Source organism: Eleutherodactylus coqui, chromosome 1 (genome assembly GCF_035609145.1).
Source record: "Eleutherodactylus coqui strain aEleCoq1 chromosome 1, aEleCoq1.hap1, whole genome shotgun sequence".
Classification (NCBI taxonomy): Eukaryota; Metazoa; Chordata; class Amphibia; order Anura; family Eleutherodactylidae; genus Eleutherodactylus; species Eleutherodactylus coqui.
Window position 1 is genome coordinate 393,037,055 of NC_089837.1, and position 25,085 is coordinate 393,062,139.

Here is a 25,085-nt window from a genome sequence, read left to right on the forward strand (position 1 = left end):
CTTACAACCTTTTTCTATGTATGCCTTTTTTTCTAAAGTGGCTTTTTTTTCCAGCAGAGAGGCATGTGGCACTGTATACATCACGGATTTTGCCATATTTTTGTACTGCTGGGTATTTCTAAGTCACAGTGAATTGAAGCCATGTATCATCCTTCTGTCCTGAGAAATGTTTATTCCAAGCTGTGAAAGTGACTTACAGACAGCATCGTTCCAATAATTTCTATGCTAATAGTATAGCTCCTTACACTACACTACTGATTGCAACAAGAAAAAAAGATCTTGTGGTGTTCCTTGCCATTCACAAAAGTTTAATGGCTCCAAAGAAAGTACTATGTCCATTTAAAGAGATGTTTGCATTGCTTCTTCGTATAATAAGCTGAAGTTCATCACCTTCATCCAATTTTGCAACTCCTAGAAAATAAAAGAATGTATTGAAAAAATGGTTCCGACTGTATACATTGCTTATTTCAGGAGTCTTTAAACTGCATATCAAGTATAAACAGTAATGACAGTCATATAACTAAGACGTGGCTTAATAGAACAGAAGACAACTCATTGATTTACATTTACTGCTGTTATTCTGATTTTCGGGGTGCATAAAGTTGTTGTAATTCAGTTTAATATACCTAGAAATAAGTAATATTTCCTATTTATTCTGCTGTATGGCCTAGTATTTTATCCAAGGTTCACATCTCTGTATGATTTCATGTGCAGTCAGTACTTCTCAGTGCTACTTCAATGTTAATAACCTAGTTGTTCTGACAATAAGTGATTCATCACTGTGAAAGGCTGGAAGGTATATGTCTAGTAGTGATGCTTGTTGGTGTAATGGGAAAATAGAATTTACATAAAATCAAATTGGTATTGCATAAATGTAACATCAGACAATGTATTCAGATACTCCTGACACAGATAGGCAATAAAATCAGACGCTGACATCTAAGGTGAGTTTCATATTACTAATCCTATTAAAAAGGCCACTCCACCGAAAACACAATTTTCCATCCCTGACCCCCTCACCTGATTGCCTATCATACTCTAGAGGTCTCCTCTGTGTATTGCAGCCACTTCCATGTAGTGTAGTCCCATATCTGATGCTTATAAGCCAGCATCTTGATGGTAAGATTTCTTACTTTTAGTTTCAGATAAATCTCATGATGCATCAGCACAGCAATAGCGAGATGCTGTGCCATTTCCGCCTGCTGGGGTGCAGTTTAATTATCATTGCCTTCTATATGCTTCTAAATAAGCTGCAGACCATACGTATACAGTCAGAAGAATAAGCTGTGAACTTCTCTATTAGAATTGTGTGACAGGAGCTGTGTGATCATCATCAGTAACTGATAGGAATTTCTGTGTTCCCCTCTAGGCAGTTTCTGGGGTAGAGCCCATGTAACAGCATCACATAGACTGTGAAACTGACTAGTTTCAGACCACATAACGACAAGTAGATCTAGGCTTGTCAGAATTGAGATCACATGACCATCTGAGGAGAAAGGCCAAGAGTTTCAGATAGAAAGGAATAAGTAAGGCCAACTTCACAACTGTGTTGGAACCTCCGGTCAGAGGTTCCATCACAGATCTGACTCAAAATACCAGAAGAAAAAGCGCTGTTAGCAGCATTTTTTTTTTTCATCCAAAAACTGGTTAGAAAGCATACAAACCCCAGTGCCTGTCTGTAGTGACACCAGGGGGCTGGTTCTCCCAGTGTCCTCTGATTAGCTCCTGCCACTGCCTAACTCTCCGCCCCAATCAGCTGCTGGGGCAGGAGTTCTGACAACACTTAAAGCTGCTCAGTTTAAGCTGCTCAGTTCCTGGGAAGATTGCCAGTGTTTGCCTTGTCTCCAGCTGCACCCGCATACTTCCTTATTAATTACCTACTTTGACCCACTGCTTGGACTTGACTATGATTTGCCTGACCCTTCTGTACCGCGTCCTTCTCATTGCCATAGCTAGACCTGCGTGCTTTGTTTCTGTGTTTGTCTGTAAGTCTGACTCCAGCCCCGTGTCCCTAGTCAGGCTAGGGACTGTCGCCCAGTTGTCACCCTAGAGCTTAGCTTAGGGGGGCAATAAGTAGGGACGGGTTGCGGGCGAATTTCAGGGAATTTCTAACTGACTTTTTGAATGGGCAAAGGCAATTTTTAAGAAGATCTGTTTTCAGCTGCATTTTAATATCAGCATTACCGTTTCAACATCAGGGCACCCGTGTCACTGCAGCCAGCCGTACCTGAAGACGGCCGTCTCTCTGCAGCGCTGGGAGGAAGAACATGTGACCGGCTTCATTGCCCGGCATGTGTTCTTTCATCAGCGCTGGAGAGAGACGGCCGTCTTCAGGTACGGCCGTCTTCTAACTGTCAGTCACACGGGCGCATCGGCGCCGGTGTATGGGTGCCGATGTGCCCGTTTGACTGAGCCCTCAGAATATATTGCGGTTCTACTAAACTTAGATTTCCTATTTATGAAGAAAATTAATATTGTCAATAATGTATATAAGTGCTGAATGGTCTTTATTCCATAGTTTATCTCAGGTATAATACCCATATTTACATTACTTTCTACTTCTGACGGAAATGTATGTATTTTGTACAATATTACATGCTTGAATCACCTAATTTATTGTAACATGCCACTTTACGATAACTGATGGTCTGTAAAAATTGCAGCCTTCATCTACCATTTTAATAAGTAATTCCAGATTGTTCCTAATTTTTAGAAAACCTAAATTTGTCAGGAAAGCATCAGTATACAGCAGAAAGAACATCTGTATCTGAAGGGCCTGCAAATTCCTGCTATTTGCTTGGACATCTGGAAACCTTTAATAATCCTAAAAACACAATGCCTCTTTACAGATGGTTTTGATACAGTGTAAAGCCCCACTTACACGCAACGATTACCGCTCAAAATTCATTCAAATGATGGCTTTTGAGCAATAATTCTTGCATGTAAATGCTTCCATCTTTCACTCTTCAGATGAACAATGATTTTTAGGTGAGCATAAAATCCATCATTCAGCTGGAAAGTAGATAACACAGACCTGCATGTTGTGTTCTCCACAGGAGTGGCTGATTACATTGTATTCGAAGTGCAAAGACAATTCAACTGAGTGCAAAGTCCAGCCCACATGCTGGAGGCTCATTTCCATGCAAATGAAGCTGATAAAGTGCTAATGGGCACTAATGCCTATTAGTATTTTTTATTTTTTTTGCAAAATGATCACTAAAACTGTCAAATTTTTCTCAGTTGTTTGAAAGATTGTTTTGTGTGTAAATGAGCCGTAAGACTATAGGCAGAGTTGGGACACAAAGTTGTCTTAAAGAGGACCTCTGAGCTCTCCTCACATATCTATATTAGTAAATAATCTACATGAAACTCGCCAGCCTTGAAGCATCTTTTTTTAACTCAGCGTTGTGTCTTTCCTCTCTTAAATTTAAGAAGAAATTAACAACTTGGTGTTACTGGGTTTTATAAAATTTATTTTAAAATTTTTAGGTGAAATAGCAAAGGAATGGGAAAATGCAGAGTTATGAGAAAAAATACTCCAGAACTGATATTCCTGTGCAGGCCTGAGCTTCCCACAAATTAATTATTGTATCACCGTTTATGACTTACCTGCCGTGAAACATGAATTGTTTGGGTTAGACTCTGGCATATTTTGTATGCATGTAAACAGAGTAACCAAGCTTGGATCATCACCCACTGTATATATTTTTTTCCTTTGGATTATATGACCCATGGTAAACACATCATCCCTATACCAAACCTATGAAAGAGAAAACATTTTTATTAATAGTCATTCAATGCAGAAAATGTGTTGCTACAATAGTCAAATGGCTTTATTTCCAGAATGCTCTCTAATTTCCACCTTATTATATTATTTAAAGCTATGGAAACCGTTTGGGGGGGGGGGCTTTTTTCACTGAAATGCTTGCATTTTGGGCTGCTAATCACCTGTGCAATGGGCTTAAATCAGAACATTTTGGAACATTTGTCTTCTGCAGCTTTCACATACCCGTTTATGCAGACACTGCAGTCTAATAGGAGTTATAGTAATAGTCTCAATAGGAGATCCATCAGTGAGTTTTGACTGAGGGCTTCTTTCTCTGCTCTTATTTCTCCTTTCCTGCACTTTTTTCAGCTAATGTGTGACCACAACAAAGTGATAAGAGCTTGTTCAGTCTAGCACTGACACTCGTCGCTGTGATGCTTGCTCTGCACAAGCTTGACAAAGACCACGTGGAAAAATTGCACCCATTGGCATTCATTGGCGCTTGCTGAGCGTTTACGGAAACCGAACAGAGGATCTTGGCACAGTGAGGTGGTAGATGGCATGTTTCAACATTGGTGTCGCCGACATGAAAGCCAAACCACATTCCAGACAGCCATACATAGCTATCATAGCACAAAATGAAGAACGTCTTAATCAGCTAGGTCAGTGGATTACAACCAGAGAACTATGTGAGGAGCTGAAAATCAAGGATATTGGCAGGAAGGTTCAAACAATATTGCCACACTGCCAAGAGTTGCCTCTGACGTTTTGTGGCAACATAATAAGATAGGTGGCATGAGTTTTAAAGCAACCCTCCTAGAATAATTATTTTACTGAATTTGGTCTAAACAGAATCTGCTGCAGTCGTAATATAGATGTCTTAAAGAACTCAACAAGCCTTTATTGGTAACACATAAGAAAGCTGTTAATGAGCTTTAGAAGAAATAAAATTTAAAAAAAAAGGAAAATATGCATAATTTGGGTCACACTTTTCTGTCTCATGAATGCAGCCTCTGTTCATTTACCCTAACGGGGCATATGGACCTCATAGAGGAAAGTCCCTGCTCAGGACCCTCTTTATGAATCAGAATTGAAAGCTGCTCTGATAACTTGAGCCGTCCAATACTAGATTTCCCTTGTAGCAGACAAGTAGCTGTTTGTTGGGGGTCAGATTTTTGGCAATTGGCTGCATTCTGAGACTAACATTAGGATAAATCACCAAACATATGTGTCAACTCAGACACAAAATATATGCTTATGCATGTATTGTACCTTACCTGGCCATATATGAAATATACTCCATTTTCTTTTATCAACATTTTATTTTGGCTTTCTTCAATAGAAGTTCCTTGTTTCAAACTTAGTATCCATGGTATTAGGGTACTGTCCCCTGAAATTGGGAGAAAAAAAATCTATGTTGTTAGGGGATAACTTGTCATTAATGGAAGATCGTGTGCCCTTACAGTGTCAGACTTGTGTAGGTTGAACCCAGAAGCGAAACTTGAAGCTCCTGTGCCCCAATGCAGAACCTATAACAGGGCCCCCAACTACTATGCTTTTTTCAGAGTACTGGGCTCCCTATATGGAGAAGAGAGCCTTATGGGCCCCCTAAGGGTCCTGGGCCCGGGTGCAACCGCATCCTCTGCATCACCCCAAAGTTACACCAGTGCTTGAACCCATCAGAGAGAAATTAACCCCTTAAAGGGGTTGTCTCGCGAAAGCAAGTGGGGTTATACACTTCTGTATGGCCATATTAATGCACTTTGTAATATACATCGTGCATTAAATATGAGCCATACAGAAGTTATTCACTTACCTGCTCCGTTGCTGGCGTCCCCGTTGCGATGGATCCGTCTAATTCTGATGTCTTCTTGCCTTTTTAGACGCGCTTGCGCTGTGCGGTCTTCTGCCTGGTGAATGGGGCCGCTCGTGCCGGAGAGCTGGTCACCGCGTCGTCATCGTAGCTCCACCCCGTCATGTGTGCCAATTCCAGCCAATCAGGAGGCTGGAATCGGCAATGGAACGCACAGAGCCCATGGTGCACCATGGGAGATTACCCGCGGTGCACCATGGGAGAAAACCGAGTGCATCGCTGGGAAAGGACCGGCGGCCATCTTTGGGAGAAGATTTTTTAAAGTCCTTATTTCATCGGATCGGTGAGTAGCAAGCGGTTTAAAAACCGCTTTAATTTGCTATTTTATGCCAGGGGGGTGACAAGGGGAATGGGGTAAGGTAAAATTTTGAGGTTTGCCGCGAGACAACCCCTTTAATGATCACGCCTGTTTGTGCCTTAGTGACTAGACAAAATTTAGATAATATGAAATATCTAACTTTAACATAGAAAAACTCCTTAATAGTTCTGCATATGCAAGTGATTCTGGCATTGTTTTTCACCACATGTTGTACTTCATTTAGGTGGTAAAAATAGACTGATAGAATTTGTGTATATTTATTAAAAGCGTTAAAATTGTCTTTTTTTCACATTTTCAATTGCAATATCTCAAATATGTGCAAACATATTCTACAAATTTTTGATGAGATATATATTTAAGCATTTAGGAGACGTACAAATTTAACATTGGTTATTAAAGTTTTGAGGAACATTTTGTTTTCCTGCACCAAGGCATGATTTCAAAGGCTCTTTAATGTATTTGATGCAGGGTGTCATGAGTATTTTGACCCCACATTTTTTTTCAAGAGGTGATGCAATTTAGAGGAGAAAAAATAAAATTTCATATTTTTGCAAACATGTCATTTTAAAGACAGTTTTTTTTCCAGTGCACGTGAAAAAGAGGATTTCCACCCCAAAATTGATAGCCCTGTTTGTCCTGTGTTCAGAAACATACCCATTGTGGCCCTAATATTATGTGTGTATGCACAACGGGGCCCAAAACAAAAGGAGCAGCCGGTGGCTTTCAGGACAGAAATTTTGCTTGATGGTGATATTTCACACTTGTAGAGCCCTTTAGCTGCCAAAACAAAAGAGAACCCCCACAAATGGTCCCATATTGAAAACTAGACAGCTTAACAAATTCCTCTAGGGGTGTACTGTGTATTTTGACACCACAGTTTTTTAATAAATCTAAGCAAGGCAGAAGGAAAAAAATTACGATTTTCATTATTTTAAACAATTGTGTCATTTTAAAAACAGGTTTTTTTGTACAGCACACATATGTTTGAAGACTTTCACTCCAAAAATGGTTACCCCATTTGTCCTGTGTTTATAAACATACCCATTGTAGCCCTAATCTACTTACTGGACACATGGCTAGGCCTATAATGGAAGGAGCACCCTTTGGGTTTCAGGGCACAAATGAATTAATTCTAGGCCCGATTGCAGGGGGGATAATGAGTGTGGACCCACTGGACCAGCCAACCGGTTTGGCCTTTGGGATACTCCCGCTGTGGCTGGCAGCTGACCCCTGGTGGTCAGATAGGATATCTAGCCCTTTGTCAGTAAGGGAGATGGGGAATCCATGCCTATAAGTGGGTAGATGTCCTGATAATAACAGCCGCACTGTCTTCTTCCAGGGCCTGACTATCCCTAACAGGACACATGAAAGAAGTACTTGACACAGCACACACCAATACCACACAATAGGGCTGTACAAACCACAGAACCAGAAATGGTTCCAGGACCGGATTAGGCAGCAGACAGACATTCAAAAAGATACAAGAAAGGACAGGAGCAAGATCAGACTGTAGACAAACATACGCACAGCAATGGGTACAAGATGCCTAAGCTGGGTGACTGGAGTATGCTGACAGCAGGCTGCAAAACAAAGGTCAGGATGCAGCAAACATACAAGACAAAGGGCAGACCGAGAAGACAGGAGTGGGGAGGCTATGCAGGATGACAGAGCCAAACACACAAACGGGATAAGGTGCAGAGACAGGGAAGCAACCAGAAAACAGAATACAGATACGGGTACCAGATGAAACAGACAATAAAGATAGGTACAGGCAACCTAGGAAAGTTGGGTGTCAGAGACTGACACAACAACAATTCTCAGGCAAGGATGGAGTGCCTCAGCCCAGCTTAAATAGGAAAATAATGCTGAGAGGCAAAGAAATGGTTAACTCTTTCAGTACTGGGAGAAAACAGACATATGGAGTCCATACACAAAGAAGAAGCAAAGCGATGCTTGTGTCTGCCTGGAACCGCAAGAGGGGAGCAGACATAAGTAGCAGACTTAATAGAGCCATCAAGTTGTCACAACAAAGTTAAACTTCAATTTTTTAAACTTTTACATGATCGCTATTATGCCATTGCATAACGGTGATCACATGATAGGGGAATGCTCACCGGGGCTTTCGGTCACTGCTCCAGGCTCTCGGCTACCTTCAGTAGCCAGGAGCAATAAGATTTTAAATTTCCCGGGCCCTCCCCAGCTTCTGTGCTTATGTCCACTATTTTGCCAATGGGCCCATGCGCAGAAGTCAGGGAAAGGTCCGTTGATAAAGATCCCCATTGTTATCCATTGGATAACAAGGATCATGTGATCAGGGACTGCCCCCCGTGAAATCTCCAGGCTCTTGGCTACCTTTGATAGCCAGGAGCAGGCTTTAGCTTTGGGGAACATCGCCGAAGGCCTTATGTAAGTAATTTCATCTGCCCTCATGGATACAATCCATGAGGGAAGATGAAACTTTAACTATTTTTAGCTTTACATGATCATCGCTATCCAAATGGATAATGGCAATCAAGTGACTGGGAACCACAAACCGCGGCCTCCAGTTATATCTCTCTGCTCTACCCTTAGTACCTGGAGGCAGGGGATTTTAAATTTCCCGGGCTCTTGGGCTTCTGCACATGTGCCTGACACGTATGCGCAGAAGTCGGCAGAAAGACCTTGCAGGACCAGATCGTCACGGAGGCTAGGAGAGTAGTTTTATCTCTCCTCACGGATCTGATCCATGAGGAGAGATGAAACTTTACGTAAATTTAACTTTTTTTAACTTTTATGCGATCAACATTATCCATCGGATAATGGTGATCACGTGACTGGGGGCTGAATCTGGATAATGGAGTGACTTGGTGGCACCTAAGTCTCCTCTGCAGAGTAAGTTAGACTTTTAATTACTAACTCACCAAGCATTCCTAGTAGTGCAGGAATTTTTTCTATTTTCTGAATTCTTACACAATCCTTTTAATGTAACACAGGAAAATGAGTAATTGGAAGCCATTTCCATTTGGTGATAACAGCTGATCATAAGAGAAACCCCACCCAACTGGAGATATAAAAACCAGATAATCTCTTAAATTTTTCTGATATTTTATAGCTTTCCACTTGAATTCTTCTTTTAATCAAGAACTGTTTCATATTTGTGCTATTTATTGCAGTCTAATGCTTGGGGCCTTGGCTTCATATGATCAATCATTTCATGAATTTGTTTGCCCTTTGTTTTTCCCAATAAGTTCTGCAGTTTCAAGTCTTAAGAGTCAGACAGACAACACTAAGAGCAATAAAATAGCCAATATTAATCTGTGTTTGCATTAATATTTGTCCTTCACAGTTGCTGTTTTATGGGTGTCCCTGTGTCATACAGGAAGTGATAAGGTGAAGGAACATGCATTGGCTACTAAAATCAACACTTAATGTTCAGCATTCATAAATTAACCGCAAAGTAGAAAAAGAACAGGCATACATGAGAATTTGTCATAATGCAGCATAAGACGTAATCCAATAAAGAACTCCAACGGAATAATTCAATCTAACGCATCCTACACATGTTTAATTGAATTTATTAGTGCACATATTTTATTTAATGGACATAAATGAAACACAAAGTAATAACCTTGCAACATGGTTTTACCAAGACATTAAGTATCTAGCTTGAGTGAACTTAAGCTGTCAATGATATATTACAAAAGCACTTTTTTTTTTTTGAAGTATTTAAAGAGATCCTGTGACCATCTCTTTGCAGCCCTCACTACCATGTCACAGTATGTCTGCTGTGTAGATCTGTCCAGTAGTTTTGGAGAAAATTGCATTTAATGAGTAGCAGTAAAACTAAAAACGTTTGGTACCATGTTAGGTCTCATTCAGATGAGCGTGAAACGCATGCTGTATTACCTGCGTAAAAAATTTGCAGCTAATAGAACCAATGGATTCCTATGAATCCATTCTTATCTTTTCTCACGCGTAGTAATTGCAAGCGAGAAAATGATAATGAACCAATTGAAATCAATGGCTTACATACTCTGTTCAAACTGCAGGCAGAATATTATACAATTGGAGGCGCTGAGCAGATTAATATATAGTTTTATGGGAAAAGACTCGGTATAACCTGTATTTTATTCATTTAATTCCCTGCTCATTCTGGGCTTAGAGGTCCAATGGGCGGAACTATCAGTGATTGACAGCTATTTCTGTATGCAGAGTCATACACAGATAACTGTCAATCACTGATGGGACCGCCCACTGGACCTCTAAAATCCTAATGAGCAGAGAATTAAATGAATAAATTATAAATTACCTTGAAGCTTTTCCAACAAGACTATAAATCAATCTGCTCAGCTCCTCCATGGGGGCTGCATGTTCATAAACACAGCTTCAAATATCTAGCTTCACTCTCTACAAACGAAGTTCACACTTTGTAGTCTGATGGTCAGTGTAAGGCCATTAGCACACAAACGGATTTACATTGCGGAATCCGCAGCAGGTGTCCGCACTGCCATTCTGCAGCAAATACCGTTCGCAACATGCTATGGAACAGTGCTTCTTTCTTCATACGAGCGGAAATCAACTGCAATTTTTGCTCACGTAGGAAAAATCGCAGCATGTTCCATTTTAGTGCGGATTTCATAATTGACATTGCAGATAGATCGCGGGTACCCGGGTCATCACCTAGCGATGATTCAGGAAAAATAAACATTTGAAAAAGATTTGTCCTGCGCGTGTGCAATGGCTCACCATCCGGACCATCCACAGTACAGATAATGAAAAAAGAAGACAGGTACACTGGGTCGTTGGTGGGGGTGAGAGTTGGATTTTGCTACGGACTCCCGCATGCGGAATCTGGCCCTATCAAGTGCAGGCGGCCTAACTGGAGCAAACAACAATAACAATACATTTCTTAAAAAGGTTAAAAATTAGTACAATGTCCTACAAACCTTGATTTTCTGTATTTCTTGTTTTATCAGGAATTAGTTGCAAGCAGGAATGGTAAACTAAAAAGCAAAAAATAGTCTGTTGTGACTAGTAGATCAACCTTAAGGATTTTAGGAATATAAACTTAACTATTATCATTTACAAACTTCCTAACCCTATAGTTTTATCCTTTCTACTCAGGAACTTCTCGGTTAGCTGTAGTGGAGGCCCACTACAAATAACAGCTCCCATTCTGGAGCCTATGCTGTGACAATGGATTATACTGTTTACTGTTCAGCAGATTCCCAGCAAATCTGAATTTAAAAGAAAGGTTGTTCTTAAACGGATGCAAGTGTGAACATACCCTGAGTAAGGAAGGTCTCATAAGGAATGCTTTGGGTAGGAACTGTTAAGGCTCATTTACATGCAACGATTATCTCTCAAAATTCGTTAAAACGATGGAATATGAGCGATTATCATATAAATGCTACCATCGTGCACTTTTCGTCTGAGTGTTGATTTTTAGCTAAGCTTAAAGGGTTGTCCCGCGCCGAAACGGTTTTTTGTTTTTTTTGCATAGGCCCCCCGTTCAGCGCAGGACAAGCCCAAGGGATGTGGTGAAATTAAAAAAAAAAATTGTACTTACCTGAATCCCCTCTCTGCAACTTCTTCCTTCTTTTCCTCAGATGGCCACCAAGATGGCCACCGGGATCTTCACCCACGATGCACCGCGGGTCTTCTCCCATGGTGCACCGTGGGCTCTTTGCGGTCCATTGCCGATTCCAGCCTCCTGATTGGCTGGAATCGGCACACGTGACGGGGCGGAGCTACGCGATGATGCGTAGAAGGGGGCGGAGCCAGAACGCAGCTCGTGCCCGGACCGACCAGAAGGGAGAAGACCCTTCTGCGCAAGTGCGTCTAATCGGGCGATTAGACGCTGAAATTAGACGGCACCATGGAGACGGGGACGCCAGCGCAGGGAAGGTAAGTGTATAACTTCTGTATGGCACATATTTAATGCACAATGTATATTACAAAGTGCATTAATATGGCCATACAGAAGTGCTTAACCCCACTTGCTATCGCAGGACAACCCCTTTAAAAACGTTGATTCAGACCTCACACTGTGTTCTCCAAGGGATCAGGTGGCAAGGTGGGCTTTATACATTATGTACTGCTGCTTATATGCATAGATTCAATGCTCTGTATGCTTGATGTGTCATTAGATATAATTAAATGTTTGTTGGTATATAATTTTGCATACATGCACATTTTGAGCATATATTTAATTCTATGAACTTGATATGTTGTATGCCTTCCCCCCGCCTGTCTGCTGCACATTGGAGACTCATCTCTATTGTACTGTAACATCTTTTTAATTGTAATGAATAAAACATAGAGAAGTTTTTTTTATGGAAGCTTTGTGTGTGGACCTATAATTTTTGGATTGTAATCACTCTGCAGCCCCTGCAAGAAAACATACTGCAGGCTGTGTTCTCCACAGGAGCTAGAGATAACATTGCTTCCTCTAAGCAACCCATGCCAGAATAATGGAGCTAATTGCAGACTTTAGACCACCTGCTAATGAAGTACTAATTGGCATCAGTGTCCATTAGTACTTTATGCAAAACGGTCACCAAAGCTTTCAATCTTTCAATCATTTGAAAGATTATCTTTGTGTGTAAATGGGTCTTTAGAATTAAGTGTTTTTGAAGCAAGGCTAATCGCATTCATTTAGGACATGATGGTGCACAAAGGATGTGATGTTAGAGACAGCAGACAGACAATCGCTGGCGTTTTGTAGTAGTGAGGATTTGATGTCACAGGAAGAAGTGTATAATTGGGTATCAACAGGGTACTGATGGTACTGATAGCCAAATCTCCTGATAATTCGTCAAATAGGGGCTGCGTAGAGAAGAGGCCCTAGAACCGAACCCTGAGGAGCCCCAAAAGGAATAAGAGAAGAAAAAGGTTTAATGACTGCTTATAACCTACTGTATCAGATTGAGATTTTAAAAACCTTAGTAAAAGAACAACAAATTGTAAGTTACTAGTAAGTAGAATGCACAATGTAGATAAAGGGATGTATTGCTTCCGCTGAAGCTATTAAGCTGTATGTACACAAATGTCTTGATGTGTCAGTTCCCAGGGAACAAACTCTTCACTAGATGTCTGATATAAAGTTTCATCAGTTCAATCAATTGAATGCTGTTTCATAGAAGAACACAATCACTTTACTCTCAACCTGAGCACAATAACTTTGTACCTTTTCCATCAGACACATGTCTTCGTGATCGTGTGTTTTGTAGTAAATTGCCTTCTTTCTGGACATCTGAAGATTTCTCTCTCTGTAAAAAGTTAATTGTTAACCACAGGTTAGGCATTATGTGTAATAATAGTTACAACAACTGCCAAAGTTGAAACATTACATTAGCATTAAGCGAATATCTACCTTCTAACTTTATATACAGTCTATGCATGGATATAATCTGCACATACAATTCAGCAACTCTGTACATGCATTTAGAAGGGCTTAGAAAACATAACAGTTTTGTGTTGATACTGATGCTGTTAATTCAGCGATGTTCTATTTTATTGTTTATTCATTATTGATCATTTGGTGCATGCATGGGGGAGTGTGATGGTATGGAAACTATTATCTGACATTGGGAGTTATAGTTAGGAGCTGCAGAGAAAGCAGGTGGAGAACAGTGGTGTAGTAATAGGGATCATATTTGCGACTGGGTCTCTAAACTAGGGGGGCCCAGAGGCCCCCCTTACCACTAACATGGCTGAGCTGTTTCCCGGCTCCCCTGTCGCTCTGAGCATTAAGATCACAGTATCAGCCTGCTTCATAAACAGTTGTCATACACTCATAGTACTCACACTGCCTGTCATCGGGGTTATGCGGCTAGACCATAGGAAAACTCCTCCCCCTTTTCCATTCTGTGATCGGACATCTGAGAAGGGGAAGGAGTCTTTCCATTCTCTGGCCGCATAACCCTGGTGACAGGCAACCTGAAAACTGTAAATGCATTGCTGGTGTTTGTGAAGCAGGCTACCATTCTGATCTTCATGTTCAGAGGGATAGGGGGCGTGGGGGAGATATTAAGTATTTATTTGGAGGTGAGAAGGGCACAGGAATGTTCTGTTGCTTTATAGTGGCCTCTATTTATAGGAACTCTTTATTATTTTAAAAGGGCACAGGAGGGCTTTAAATAGGGGACAAAGGGCCCTATTACTATATAGGAGCACAGTGGGTCTGTTACTATATAGGGGAACTGTGGTGCTCTATTACTTTAAAATGGCACAGAAGGACTCTATTAATATACAGGGGCACAGGGAGACTATTACTTTAAAGGAATTGCTTTGTTTTTTTTCACTTCTTGCTCCCCATGTATAAGAGAGAGGTGAGAATATGGGCAATAGGGGTAGTGGCAGGATGAGGAAAGTGTGCAGCGACAAGTCATAGCTTTAAGAAATGTTCATTGGAGACTGGGCCGGATTGAGAAGAAAACTGAAAGTAGACGAGACTGATCAGAGAACATGCCACTTGTGATCACTGGAGGCAACTGCACTGTAATCACCACCACTGTGTAGGACTGAGATCTGACTATTATATGGTGACTGCTGCATAATAAATGTTCTCTTATAGATGTGCCATCTGATTATATAATGTATTTTTTGGGGAGGCTCACAGACAGTAGCCGTGCAAAGTGGCTTGGTGAGGGGGCAGTAGGAGGGCCAAAGCTGAACTGTTGCACCCAGGCCCATGAACCTTTAGCTATGCCACTGGTGGAGAATGGTTTGAATTAAAGACCGTTGATTGAAGTAACTGGCCACCTGACCAGTTGTAACCTGGATACGGAAGGGAGGCGCTTGAGCAGAGAGCTGGTATAAGGCAGTTGTAATTAGAGGAAGGAAGAAGTGTGCAGCAGTGGAGTATATCAGGGTCTCTGAAAAATGATAGTGCTGTGCAAGTGCAATTGCAGCATCCGAGGAGCAGACCCTCAGCCGAGGAGACAGTAGGGTAGAGAAATACCTTGTCACAGGGGTCTACCGTCTCCTCCCTAAGGGTAGCTCGGGACCCGACCCCGTTACTGCTATGGGAGTTCACGAAATGACAATCATGGTTACCTGTTGTCCAGTTTGTCACACATGATGCCAACATTCCATCCTTTGCGGTGGATCTCTCCGACATAAATTCTGAGATATGAATTCGTCCACACACAGAGTGTACTTTTCTGAACAGTTCGGTTCTACCCGTTTACTTAAAGGGGTTGTCCCGCGCCGAAACGTTTTTTTTTTTTTTTCAATAGCCCCCCAGTTCGGCGCGAGACAAACCCGATGCAGGGGTTTAAAAAAAAAACGGATAGTACTTACCCGAATCCCCGCGTTCCGGTGACTTCTTACTTACCTTGCGAAGATGGCCGCCGGGATCTTCACCCTCGGTGGACCGCAGGTCTTCTGTGCGGTCCATTGCCGATTCCAGCCTCCTGATTGGCTGGAATCGACACACGTGACGGGCGGAGCTACGAGGAGCAGCTCTCTGGCACGAGCGGCCCCATTCAGAAGGGAGAAGACCGGACTGCGCCAGCGCGTCTAATCGGGCGATTAGATGCTGAAAATTAGACGGCACCATGGAGACGAGGACGCTAGCAACGGAGCAGGTAAGTGAATAACTTCTGTATGGCTCATAATTAATGCACAATGTACATTACAAAGTGCATTAATATGGCCATACAGAAGTGCATACCCCAACTTTGTTTCGCGGGACAACCCCTTTAACTCTTTCCAAGGCAAACAGCAATACAACAGTCTTAAGTAGAAAAACACAATTCAGAATTTGTGCTGGATCATGGAGGATTCCTGGGGCATTACTCAACCGCAGTCCCAGTTATCTATCGGTTCTCTCTCTCTCCCAGTAATTCTCTCTCCTCTGCAAGTCATTCACAATTCTCTCACTTTCTAGCAGTTTCTTTCTCCCTTTACAGACTCATGAGGTTCCTATTAGAGATGAGCGAGCATACTCGCTAAGGCTAACTACTCGAGTGAGTAGTGCCTTAGTCAAGTATCTGCCCGCTCGTCTCTAAAGATTCGGCTGCCGGCGTGGGTGATAGGTGAGTTGCGGCGGTGAGCAGGGGGGAGCGGGGGGGGGGGGGGAGAGAGAGATCTCCCCTCCGTTCCACCCCACTCTCCCCCGCCGCTCCCTGCCCGCCGCCGGCAGCCGAACCTTTAGAGACGAGCGGGCAGATACTCAACTAAGGCACTAGTAGCTCGAGTAGTTAGCCTTAGCGAGTATACTCGCTTATCTCTAGTTCCTATGTGTCTTCTCAGGTCCAGGTGCACTCACTCTTTTTTAGATAGTGGTCTTAGGGAGTCTCTGTTGAAGAGCTAGGCCCAAGCGGGGCAGCAGACCACCTCTCAGACTTTTCCATATCTAACCTCTCTGCACTTCAATCTCTTTCTTTTCTCTCTCTTCTCTCAGTAATTCTGATTCTGGACTTCTCATTCAACCAATCCACGAACAGACAAAACAATACAATTTTCAGACAACACTAGACATTACCAGACATTAACCCTTTCATGCCTGCAGACATTCAATACACATAACTCTGATTCATTCCACATTCAAGACAGTACACGAGACAAACATAAAACATGTATTTTGAGGTGCTGGAGGGAACGCCGAACTCTGGGCCACTACACAATGCTACATCAAAGAGACTGTATAATCTAGTGCTGTCAGTATGGGAAATTTTGTGTAAACTGTGGTGGATAAGAGAAGCTTTTCACCGCAAATGGGATTAAGAAATAGCAGTAAGGTCAGAGATTGTACGTCATCACCTCCTCATGAGTGGGTCACCTGAGTAAAGAAGTTATTCAGTTGGGAATCGGTGTCCAGTGCCATTATTAATAGATAAGAGGTATGGCCAACAACAACATTTGCAATCTGTTATTTACAAATCCACTGGCGGTAGAAGGATTTTCTTATTGAGTCGGAGCCTCTGGGCCCTGAGAGTTATGCAACCATATAGTGAAGAGGGGCTAACATTGCTTGCCTAGCATCGGTCCAGCATATCTTAAAGAGGACCTGCCATGTACTCATGTCAGAGGGACTAATTGCATAGTTTTACATCCACAGCCCCACTGTCTACAACAATGTCTTTATTTATTCCATCCCTCCATTCTCCTTTATGGACTCTTCTTAGATTTCCCTCCCAGTGCTATGAATGTGTCAAGTGGGTTTTCCCCACTGCTCAATGTCAATCAAATCTTATCACCCATTAACAATGCATAGTGGGGACCGCCCATTTGACACATTCACAGTTTTGGGAGACAATTTTAAGAAAAGTTCATATGGGGAATGGGGTTGAGCATAAACAAAATAAGGACATTGTTGAACTCTGTGGAGCCGCGACTGCAAAGCGAGGTAGCTGGTCCTGCTGACCTGGGGACATGACAACTCCTCTTTGAAAAACTAAAAACAAAAATATTTTCTTAAATGTGAAGTGTCACATTTACACAACTTTTGGTAATGTCCCTTACACATGCTGCTGCAGCCTATAAACTGTATGTCACAGGGGAGACACAGGGCTGTCAGAAGGGGACACGCAGGGACCTAAGAGATTATTAGCTCTTTCAGGATTTTCTGCCATGCGGACCTGTTTTTTTAATTGTCTTAAACAACCCCTTTCATTTTGCCCTGTGGGGATGTTGCAAAAAAATTGAACACTTAGGCTTCATGTCCATGGGCATTTATTCACCACGTATTATGCGTGCAATACACGGCCACGGGATATGTGGTAAGTGGATTCAATGAAAGTGAATGCACTTTCATTGATCCATGCATGTAGATGCGCGCGAGAAATAGATCGCAGCATGCTCTATTTCTTGCTGTACCACGCAGTGTAAGCCCTATACTTTTGGATATTTAGCATATGCAAATACTGTCCATATGCAATACATTGCATATTGGCAGCGATTCATATGCAACCTCGCTATGAAACAGGGTGGGAAATAAACAAAAAGACAGTTACACTGTGCATGACCTTATGTGTGACATACGTAGGCATGCACAGTACACTCACTGCTCACATGCAGTCTCTGCCCACTTGCCCACAGATTACAGTTGATTCATTAGGGTCACTGATACTGAAAAGGTCAAACCTTAGTAAATATCTTAATAGCGATATAATATGTTTATTAAAGCACATACCCAATCTTAAAAAAAAGATGCAAGTGCCAATAGCAACCAAATGCAAGGTAGGGTACTATCAGGAGACCGGAGCATGATAATGCTAATAAGAACATGCACATAGGACCAATAGTCTATTAAATTGACAATTTCCATGTAATCAATAGACGTCTGTGATACCTACACCCTCCAATGAAGCTGAGTGATGATCACCCCAAAAAGGGTAGCCCTATACAGATACCCCTGTAAAAACCCCAGTCAGCCCTGAAAGAATGACAACGGTCTGAATTCATTTTCCTTATTATGTTTAATCAGGGAACAAATATACTAAAGAGGAGAAGAAAAGCAATACAAATAAATACAGCCAAACTATCATATGTTACCTGTGGGGTCTAACTCATGGTGACCGGCTAGATATGGTTGGAGGTGTTTTGCTCAGCATCACACTCCAGTGGCGCTAGGCTCGTCCTTGTATTTGTTTGAGGTCCCAGTGTGAGGACACTTTGTGATCTTTTTTCTAGGAAACCATTCCAACAAGATTGACTGAAGCAAAATACTGTTTTAAATGAGCAACTAAACTGCAAAAAAACTTAAGTGCTGCACATATACTGGGGCAACTGCACCTCAGTAATGATGGGGCGCAGTGCTCTGCTTTATGGCTGTTCCCTTCATTTAAATTCTTTCTGCATTATCTGTGTTTTACAGCGAAGTATTATTATTTAAGGAAACAGTAACCCTGCCCACCTTACTTCTGCTCTGTTCTTATTTATAGTAAAATCCATACTTGCAGTTTCTGAACCCAGTAGCCATGGTTTTTTCTCACTGGCTTTGCTATACTTCCTCTTTTCATTGCTTAGTGCCGTGGGAATGAGGGTCAGGAACGCTATATTTTTTCCTTAGAGAGAGCTCCTAGAAGGTGAGTGAGTGATGAGACTTATAAGGCCACTCATGCTCCTCTGGTTAATATGCAAATAAGGGAGATAGAACAAAACCTAAGCAGCGCCACCTATTGGAGGGCAGCATTCCTGTCAATGTTAGACTCTTTACACAAGCCTTGTAACAATGACAGGGAATTGAAAGCTAAGCCAGAATCCATACAAAAAAAGCTGTTTCGGGGTGTTTGCCCCTCATCAATGTGCAGTAGGTTTCTGGCTTGGCTAGCGAGAGGCCTGTGATGTCACTCAGTAACGCTATCTTTTCTCCTAGAAGGAGAACACCTAGAAGGTGAGTGAGTGAACAAATGAATGAATGAAGGAATAAGAGAGCCTGCAGTGTATAGCTCACCATGTATGGATGATAAGGATTAGAGATGAGCGAACGTACTCGTCCGAGCTTGATATTCGTGTGAATATTAGGGTGTTCGGGATGCTCGTTACTCTTAACGAGCACCACGCGGTGTTCGGGTTACTTTCACTTTCCTCTGTGAGACGTTAGCGCGCTTTTCTGGCCAATTGAAAGACAGGGAAGGCATTACAACTTCCCCCTGCAACGTTTAAGCCCTATACCACCCCCCTGCTGTGAGTGGCTGGGGAGATAAGGTGTCACCCGAGTATTGAAATCTGCCCTTCCCGCGGCTCGCTACGGATGTATTCTGACATTAGTTCAGGGAAAGTGGTATCGTGTTGGAGTTACTATAGGGAGAGTGTTAGGTGTATTGTAGGCTTCAAGAACCCCAACGGTCCTTCTAAAGGCCATAAATCGTCTCTATATGCGCTCAGTGGGGCCGGCGGCAGCAGCGCCGACCCCATTGAGAACATATAGAAGACAAATCCTTCTTTTCTGCCACAGCTGTAACAGCTGTAGCAGAGAAGAACGATGTTTGCCCATTGAATTCAATGGAACCAGCAATACAGCAGGTTCCACTGAATGCAATGGGCTGCCGGCGATCACAGGATGAATGGTCGGGAAGGGGTTAAATATATAACCCCTTCCCTGCAATTCATCCAGAAATGTGATACACTAAAAATATATACCGGCGTATAAGGTGACGGGGCGTATAAGACGACCCCCCAACTGTCACTTTATACGCCGGCAATACAGTGGAGCAAAGAATAAAAAGCATTACTCACTTCTTCAGACGATCTGCGCCGCTCCTGTAGACTGTCACTCCTTCCTGGTGTTCTGCGGTGCTCCTGCAGGCTGTCGCTCCCTCCTGGTTCCCGGCAGAGCATTGCTTTCTCTACGAATGGCTTTAAATCCACGCCTCCAGAAACACACGTGCCTTCAGCCAATCACAGCCAATGACAGTGATGTCATTGAATTGCTGTGATTGGCTGTGTTTCTGGAGGCGGGGATTTCAAGCCTTTCATAGAGAAAGCTTTAGTCCGTGGACCAGGAAGGAGTGACAGTCTGCAGGAGCGGCGCAGATCGTCTGAAGAAGTAAGTAATGCTTTTTATTCTTTGCTCCACTGTATTGCCGGCGTATAAGGTGACAGTTGGGGGGTCGTCTTATACGCCCCGTCGCCTTATACGCCGGTATATATTTTTAGTGTATCACATTTCTAGATGAATTGCAGGGAAGGGGTTATATATTTAACCCCTTCCCGACCATTCATCCTGCGATCGCCGGCAGCCCATTGCATTCAGTGGAACCTGCTGTATTGCTGGTTCCATTGAATTCAATGGGCTAACATCGTTCTTCTCTGCTACAGCTGTTACAGCTGTGCCAGAGGAGAACGATCTTTACGCTGACAGTGCGGGGGGGGGGGGGGGGGCCACTCTTGCCGCTATTGTGGCTTAATAGTGGGACCTGGGAACTTGAGATGCAGCCCAACATGTAGCCCCTCGCCTGCCCTATCCGTTGCTGTGTCGTTCCCATCACTTTCTTGAATTGCCCAGATTTTCACACATGAAAACCTTAGCGAGCATCGGCGAAATACAAAAATGCTCCGGTCGCCCATTGACTTCAATGGGGTTCGTTACTCGAAACGAACCCTCGAGCATTGCGAAAATTTTGTGCCGAGTAACGAGCACCCGAGCATTTTGGTGTTCGCTCATCTCTAATAAGGATGTACAGCTGTCTCTAACATTACATTACACTTAGATCTAAACACAGAGGTGGCCATCTTGTTGTCATACGGGTATTTCTATACGATGGTTCCAGCAACTATAAGAGTATATTCTTATGGAAAAAACAACAAGAAGACAACACTTACTATGTACAAGCATTGTACAAAGTAGTTGGGACTAACAGTATACTAAAGAGATGAAAGTAATGACTTAAGGTCTAATTTATTTTACAAATTTAGTTTTTTAGTACATGACGTGTCTTGCTTTTGCTGAAATTAGTTGCTTTGCCCTCTTAGGCATCAATTGCACTAGTCTTCTGCATATCTCTTTCACTTCTTGATTCTGGAACCACATTGTGATCGCACATGCAATCATCTTAGTTTTTGTTGCACAATCTATGTTTCCTATTTGTGACTTCATAGGTTCAAAATCAGTGAGTTTCCAGGCAACTCCATTATTGCAAGCTTGTGCTATGCCAACAACTCCTTGGTGTATCTGAAATTATGTCACAGAGCCAGGTGTTGCTGAAACATGCCATTGATACTTGGAAATAAGGAAGATGGAATAAATCCTCCACAGTGCCACCTATTGAAAGGCAGCATTCCTTCAAGCCAAAGTCAGACTTTTTATACAAGCCTTGCTACAATGATCGGGAATTAAAAGCAAAGCCAGACTCCATGTACATACAGCCAGACTCCTACTGTACACTGATGAAGGGCAAAAACCCTGAAACAGCTGTCTGTACATGGAGTCTGGCTTTGCTTTTAATTCCCGGTCATTGTAACAAGGCTTGTATAAAAAGTCTGACTTTGACTTGAAGGAATGCTGCCTTTCAATAGGTGGCACTGTGGAGGATTTATTCCATTTCCCTTATTTGCATATTACCCAGAGAAGCGTGCATCGCCATTTGAGTCTCCTCACTTAGTTTATAGTATAGTTGCTCTCCCTAAGGAGAAAAGATAGCGTTTCTGACCACCGATTGTCACTTGGAAACCACCTCTGCAGTGTTGACAGCAGTTTTGTCTTTAGAAAGGCTATGTATTTTTCACTACTTATCATGCCCTCTAATAGGAGTGACTCTGGTTCAGCAGCTGCGAAGCACCCAAAAATACACCATTTTGATTGGCTATTTTGAGGGTTGTTGGATGTGGTAAGGTCACAGAGGTTCTCCTGGTGAGCGATGAACAAACTTTTAATTTTGCCCTTGTGTTTCAAAGTTAGTTTTGTCAGGAAAAAAACAATCACTTTTTTTTCCCCACTTGTCCGCAGTCCACTCTGGATGTTTCTTTGCCCACAATTATTCTTTCTTCATTGCGACATTTAAAAGATGTTTTCTGAAAGCTTATCTAGCCCTGCAGCCACATTCTAAAAGTCGGCAGCGCACTTTTGAGGAATGGACATCGACGCCATTGATCCCATTTCTTTCATGATATCCCCACTTCACTTTGATGATGCTTATTCTTCAATTTAGAGCATCAATTTGTGGAGTTGTTTTTCTTCCACAGTATCCTTTCGGAAAAGCTTCTGTTGTACCTGGCACTTTATGCAGTTTCACACTCAAACACTCAACAGCAACTATCTTCGAAATTTCCCGAATCGTCATTTCAGTATTTTTTTCAGAATACTAATTTAGGAATGCTTTTGAGTGTATATCCATCTGTACACCAGAAGGTAAAAAGTGTGGAAACTACAACAACAATCTAAATGAGCAACGACTTTAGTTAGACTAAAATGAAAAAGCAACTACTGTCACAGTGTAATCTTATTGTAGACAAGTCTGGACATGCACAAGATAGCTCATTGACAAGTCCAGACATAGCACCAGCCAATGGCAGGAAGGATAGAAGAACATTCACTTGCATGTCCCAATGAATTTGCACACTAGTTGTAGGTGTGACTAAGGAGAGTTATATTCTGATATGGATAAAATATTGTCTTCTGTAAAATAAGTGTAACTTATAATTATCAGCAAACAGTAAATCGAGAGGAAGCTCCTCTGTGGAACCATGTGCAGATCTTGGCAATGCCTAATCAGCAAACATCCACAAAATGCCAAGACAGCATGCAAAAGTGTTTTTCAAAAATACTTTCTATATATCAAGAGTTACATAAATATGACAACTATTGGATACAATACCTGAGGAACAGGGATGTCCTCTGAAGCATTGGTGGCATGCAGTCAGGCTGTTTAGCTCCTCTCCATGTGGTTGTTTTCATTATAGGCTATCAGTTGGCACTTGGGTGAATATATACAACTAGTAAAAGCCCGTCCCAGGCTGGCGGCTGCACTCTATCTATATAAGCTTCATGCTCAGGAATATGTTTCAGTGGAATTAAGAATAATAGTTATAATGTAAAGGCATCAGCTATTTCGAATACATGAAACACTCAGGGCAACCAATATGGAGGTCCCTTCCCATGTTCCTCACTGGCCTACTTTAGTAGACACTGGCAGAAGTTTTCAAAAGCTTCAGCAAACTTTTCCTTTATTCTTAGCGCATATAATTAATATATTTCCCATTAGACAACATTCCAATGAAGTTTGTAATACAGGACTACCACAGACAATTAGCTCAGCGCCACACTCTTATGAAAGCTGTATAAAAGACAATCTTTGTTAAGGTCCATTTAGGCACAACGATGATCGCTCAAAAATCACTTAAACGAGTTTGAGAGTAGTTTATGCAAAATGATCACTCAAAGCTGTCAAAGTAGCTACTCAGCTACTTAGTAGCCTATTAGAGTGCAAATGAAGCCTTTCGCTGAATGCAGATAATGGCTGCAGGTCTGTTATCTGCATTCAGGTCCATTGTTCTCCAGTTGGATAGCTTCTGAAAGAATGCTATCAACGCTACCCGTGGAGAACTTAGCGTGCGGTCCTAATAAGCAGGAACAACGTTTTTCAAGCTGGCTGGAAGTCAGCGTTGAATTAATAGTGCAAGATGGGTACCTGTTTAGACGCAGCGATTATCCCTCAAAAGATGGCTTTTGAGCGATAATCACTGTGTCTAAATGGGCCTTTACCCATAGCAACCAATCACTGTGCAGATGTCATTTTAAATCAGCAGTATAGGTAATCAAAGCTGCGCTGTGATTGGTTGCTATGCGCAACAAAGTTAGATATCTGTCAGACAGCTTTCATAAGTGTGTGGTGCCGGCTACTTTTCTGTGACCATCCTGTAGATGTTATGTGATGATGAGTGTGAGGTATAACACGTAGTACATAATGTATATACAGAAGGGGGGCAGAGTTGTTCTGATAACAAGCTACACCAAATCAGGTTAATCTAATATATATATATATATATATATATATATATATATATATATATATATACATACACACATAGTAAGTGTTGTATTTATACAATTACTTATAGTGTCTAGAAAAAGCACTTTTGCCTGCTGTTCATTCCAGAAGTGCATTAGGATGTTTTTTTGTGGATATATTCATTTTAGTTCATCTCTACTCATTTTTTCCTTTGCCTCAATATACCAATTTACATGTAATGTATATAATTGATAAAAGCTAGTACAAGCTTACCTGCAGATCTTCACCCCAGATTGGCTGTGCCTTACTGCTTGCTCCATTCTGATTGTTCTCCAGCACCAAGGTAGATTGCTGACTGCTGTCAAGTCTTCTGTATGATCTCAGCTCAGCTTGCAAGTTTTTAAGTTCTGTTTTCAAAGCAATGACATTATAAAGAAACACAGCTGTAAGGCAGGAGAAGAGAAGAATGATGAGAGGAAAACAGGCAGCTAACAAAAGTCCTCTTGGGTAGTGATAACAGTAGTAAATCCTTCTTTGTTCAACGATGGGTGAAAGATAATTTGTTGATGTCATTTCTTCATTCATTGCGTAGTTCTTTATAGGGTATCCAAACATTTTCTTGCTTGACCCTTTGTAATCCATGCTGTGCTTGATAATGAAGAGAGATTTTCCAAACTCACATCTTACTCCAGAGCAAGGACATGTATCTAGAGGGATTTCACTTGCTTTACTTGTATAGTTTGTCAT

The 25,085-nt window shown here is 42.0% G+C and overlaps 1 protein-coding gene across 1 annotated transcript; it reads right to left on the reverse strand.

Annotated features, from left to right (window-relative positions):
- Nucleotides 1–247: 247 nt before the first annotated feature.
- On the reverse strand, nt 248–25,085 carry TNFSF13B (TNF superfamily member 13b). Its single transcript, XM_066579987.1, has 6 exons — nt 24,612–25,085; nt 13,127–13,208; nt 10,884–10,940; nt 5,044–5,156; nt 3,610–3,760; nt 248–411 (listed from the first exon to the last, which is right to left on the reverse strand). The coding sequence occupies exons 1-6, from the start codon at nt 25,083–25,085 to the stop codon at nt 299–301; spliced, it is 990 nt and encodes a 329-aa protein (XP_066436084.1). The 3' UTR covers nt 248–298.

Coding starts and splice junctions, on each gene's coding strand:
- TNFSF13B (XM_066579987.1), bottom strand. CDS start 25,085: ATGACAAACTATACAAGTAAAGCAAGTGAAATCCCTCTAGATACATGT. Junction 13,209..24,611: donor TCTGGGGTGAAGATCTGCAG/GTAAGCTTGTAC, acceptor AACTTTTTACAG/AGAGAGAAATCTTCAGATGT. Junction 3,761..5,043: donor TATATTTCATATATGGCCAG/GTAAGGTACAAT, acceptor TCTCTTTCATAG/GTTTGGTATAGGGATGATGT.